Source organism: Pygoscelis adeliae, unplaced genomic scaffold (assembly GCF_000699105.1).
Source record: "Pygoscelis adeliae isolate BGI_AS28 unplaced genomic scaffold, ASM69910v1 Scaffold944, whole genome shotgun sequence".
NCBI classification, from domain to species: Eukaryota; Metazoa; Chordata; class Aves; order Sphenisciformes; family Spheniscidae; genus Pygoscelis; species Pygoscelis adeliae.
The window spans coordinates 94,278-96,464 of NW_008824649.1; the positions used below are offsets into that span (position 1 = coordinate 94,278).

Consider the following 2,187-nt stretch of genomic DNA (forward strand, 5'->3'; position numbering starts at 1 on the left):
AGGTGAAACCCGTCGGTGTAGGGTGCTCTCCTCAGGCGCCCGACACGCGCAGGGGCAGCCGCGGGAGACCCAAACCCTCCGTCCGGAGCGTCAAGCGCAGGGACACCCCACTACCACACCAAGCCTGGCTGGTGGCACGTGTGGAGGTGGTTCCGGGTCTGTTCCGAAGTCCCCTCTGGAGCCCCACCTCGCCCCCCCCCAGCCCAGCCTCCGGCTCCTCGTCAACGCTGCTTTGCTCGTCCGTCCACCTCACCCACTGTCTCCTCCTCTCTTTCAGAGGATGTCCAGATGACCGACAAGATAACCATCTCCAAGCAGTTCAAGGAAAAGGTTATTCGCCCCATCTTGAAGGTACAGATGATTTTTTTTTCCGTGGCTTATGTTTCAGGTCGCCGAGTCATTCGGTGCAATGCCCATGTCCCTCACCCCGCTGTCTCCCGGCTGTGAGATGAGTGACGTGACGTCATTTTGTAATTTTCAGCCACTGAGAAGTAAGGCCGGAACCCAGCAGAAATAAATAACAGCATCTTATTCACTCCCCGTGCTCTTACATTAGAGGGGCGGCGTGAGACAAGGAGGGGGACCCGGGGTGGGAAGTGCTGCAGTGGGATTTGGGGGGTTCTCTGCTCTCCCCAGGGCCACCATCTGCTCAGCTCCCGCGCCGCTGCAGAGGGGCCAGGAAAACCTGACCGCAGCGACACGTCCCGATGACCTCAGGTTCCTTTTAAGACGTTTCTGAAGCACTCCAGGGCGCTGCTCACCTGGCAGCTCCTACAGAGACCAAGAATTTGGCCTCCCGGCGGGAGGCTCCGATGGGAGCCTCGGAACCGGGAGAGCCGGAGAGCATCGAGGGGTGTTACTGTAAGTGGCTGGGGCAGGAGCAAACAGCAGCAGGGGCTGGAGCTGGGCTTACGCCGCAGGAGAGATTCGCTTCGAGTTCCTCTTGCCATCTCCAGGGAGCTGATTCCTCCCCTAAGCCACGCTGAGAGGTTCTCCTGACGACCTGAGCTCTGGCAGCACGGGTTTCCAGCTCCATGGCGTGGGGTGGGATGGCTGCCGGGGCCTCGCTCCACGGATGCGTGAGCTGTCGGAGGTGGAGGGCATCCCCGGGGAGCTCCTCCTGCAGCGTCGCTGTCACCGCTGTCCCCCATCGGGGTCACCAGCCCTGTCCCCGCTGACCTTCACCCCTTGTGCCTGCAGGCTCACTTCAGACGAGACGAGTTCCTGGGGAGGATCAATGAGATTGTCTATTTTCTCCCTTTTTGCCACTCGGAGCTCATCCAGCTTGTCAACAAGGAGCTGAACTTTTGGGCCAAGAAGGTAAAAACCCTCCATGGCTTTGGAGGTAACTTCTCAAGGGATGCGTGAGCAGGAGGAAAGCCCTGCCTGAGCCTTCATCCTCCTGATGTGGAAGCAGGGTGAATGTACATCTTTACCATAGTCTTCCGCCCCGTTCAACACGAGGGGACCCTGCTCAGGAGGGTAGGGACCTCTTGGGGGACGGTTCCGCCTGCGTTGGGGCGGGGATGAGCTTCGGGCCACGTTCAGAGACATTATTTGTCTAATTGGTCTTTGCAGATCTGGGATCTCAGGGGGTGGGGGGGCTAAATGGGAATTAGGGGACCGCTTGCTTTGGTGGGTCCGGCCTGGTGGAGCTCTCGGTGCCCTTTCTTCCTGGGCCCAGGGAGGCTCACACCCCACCGTGCTGCCCGTGGTGTCCCTGCTGCTCCAGGAATGGGGCGCCGGGGTTGCCGGAAGGCGTCAGTGACTCTTCCTCCTCTTCCTCACCCGGCAGGCCAAGGCGAGGCACAACATCACCCTGCTCTGGGACAGGGAGGTCATGGACGTGCTGGCTGACGGCTACAACTTGCACTACGGTGCCCGGTCTATCAAACACGAGGTAAAAGCCAAGGACGGAGCAGGGGCTCCACGCCGGAGCGCGGGCAAAGCCCACGGCACGGGCCTCCAGCCCTGCTCCGCACGGGGGGCAGCCAGGAGGGTCACAGCCGGCGCGCTCCAGGAGGAGACGGGGAATAAGTAGGATGGGCAGGAGATCCTGGGATCCTGCGCTGCCCGAGGGTGGGAAGGAGAGCTGCCCGGCTCCCCGGGAGGCTGCTCGCAGGAAAAACCATCGGGTTTTTCTGATGGGAGCTGGTTTTTCTTCCCCAGGTCGAGCGGCGGGGAGGG

The 2,187-nt window shown here is 61.3% G+C and overlaps 1 protein-coding gene across 1 annotated transcript in view; it reads left to right on the forward strand.

Annotated features, from left to right (window-relative positions):
- Positions 1–2,177, forward strand: part of CLPB (ClpB caseinolytic peptidase B homolog (E. coli)) — a gene marked incomplete at both ends in the record, with an annotated part of 92,850 nt that extends 90,673 nt beyond the window's left edge. The window contains 5 exons of the mRNA XM_009322486.1: positions 3–156; positions 278–351; positions 1,201–1,320; positions 1,796–1,900; positions 2,170–2,177. Coding sequence (XP_009320761.1) covers positions 3–156; positions 278–351; positions 1,201–1,320; positions 1,796–1,900; positions 2,170–2,177 — 461 coding nt within the window. The remainder of the gene's footprint in view (positions 1–2; positions 157–277; positions 352–1,200; positions 1,321–1,795; positions 1,901–2,169) is intronic.
- Between the last annotated feature and the right edge of the window lie 10 nt (positions 2,178–2,187).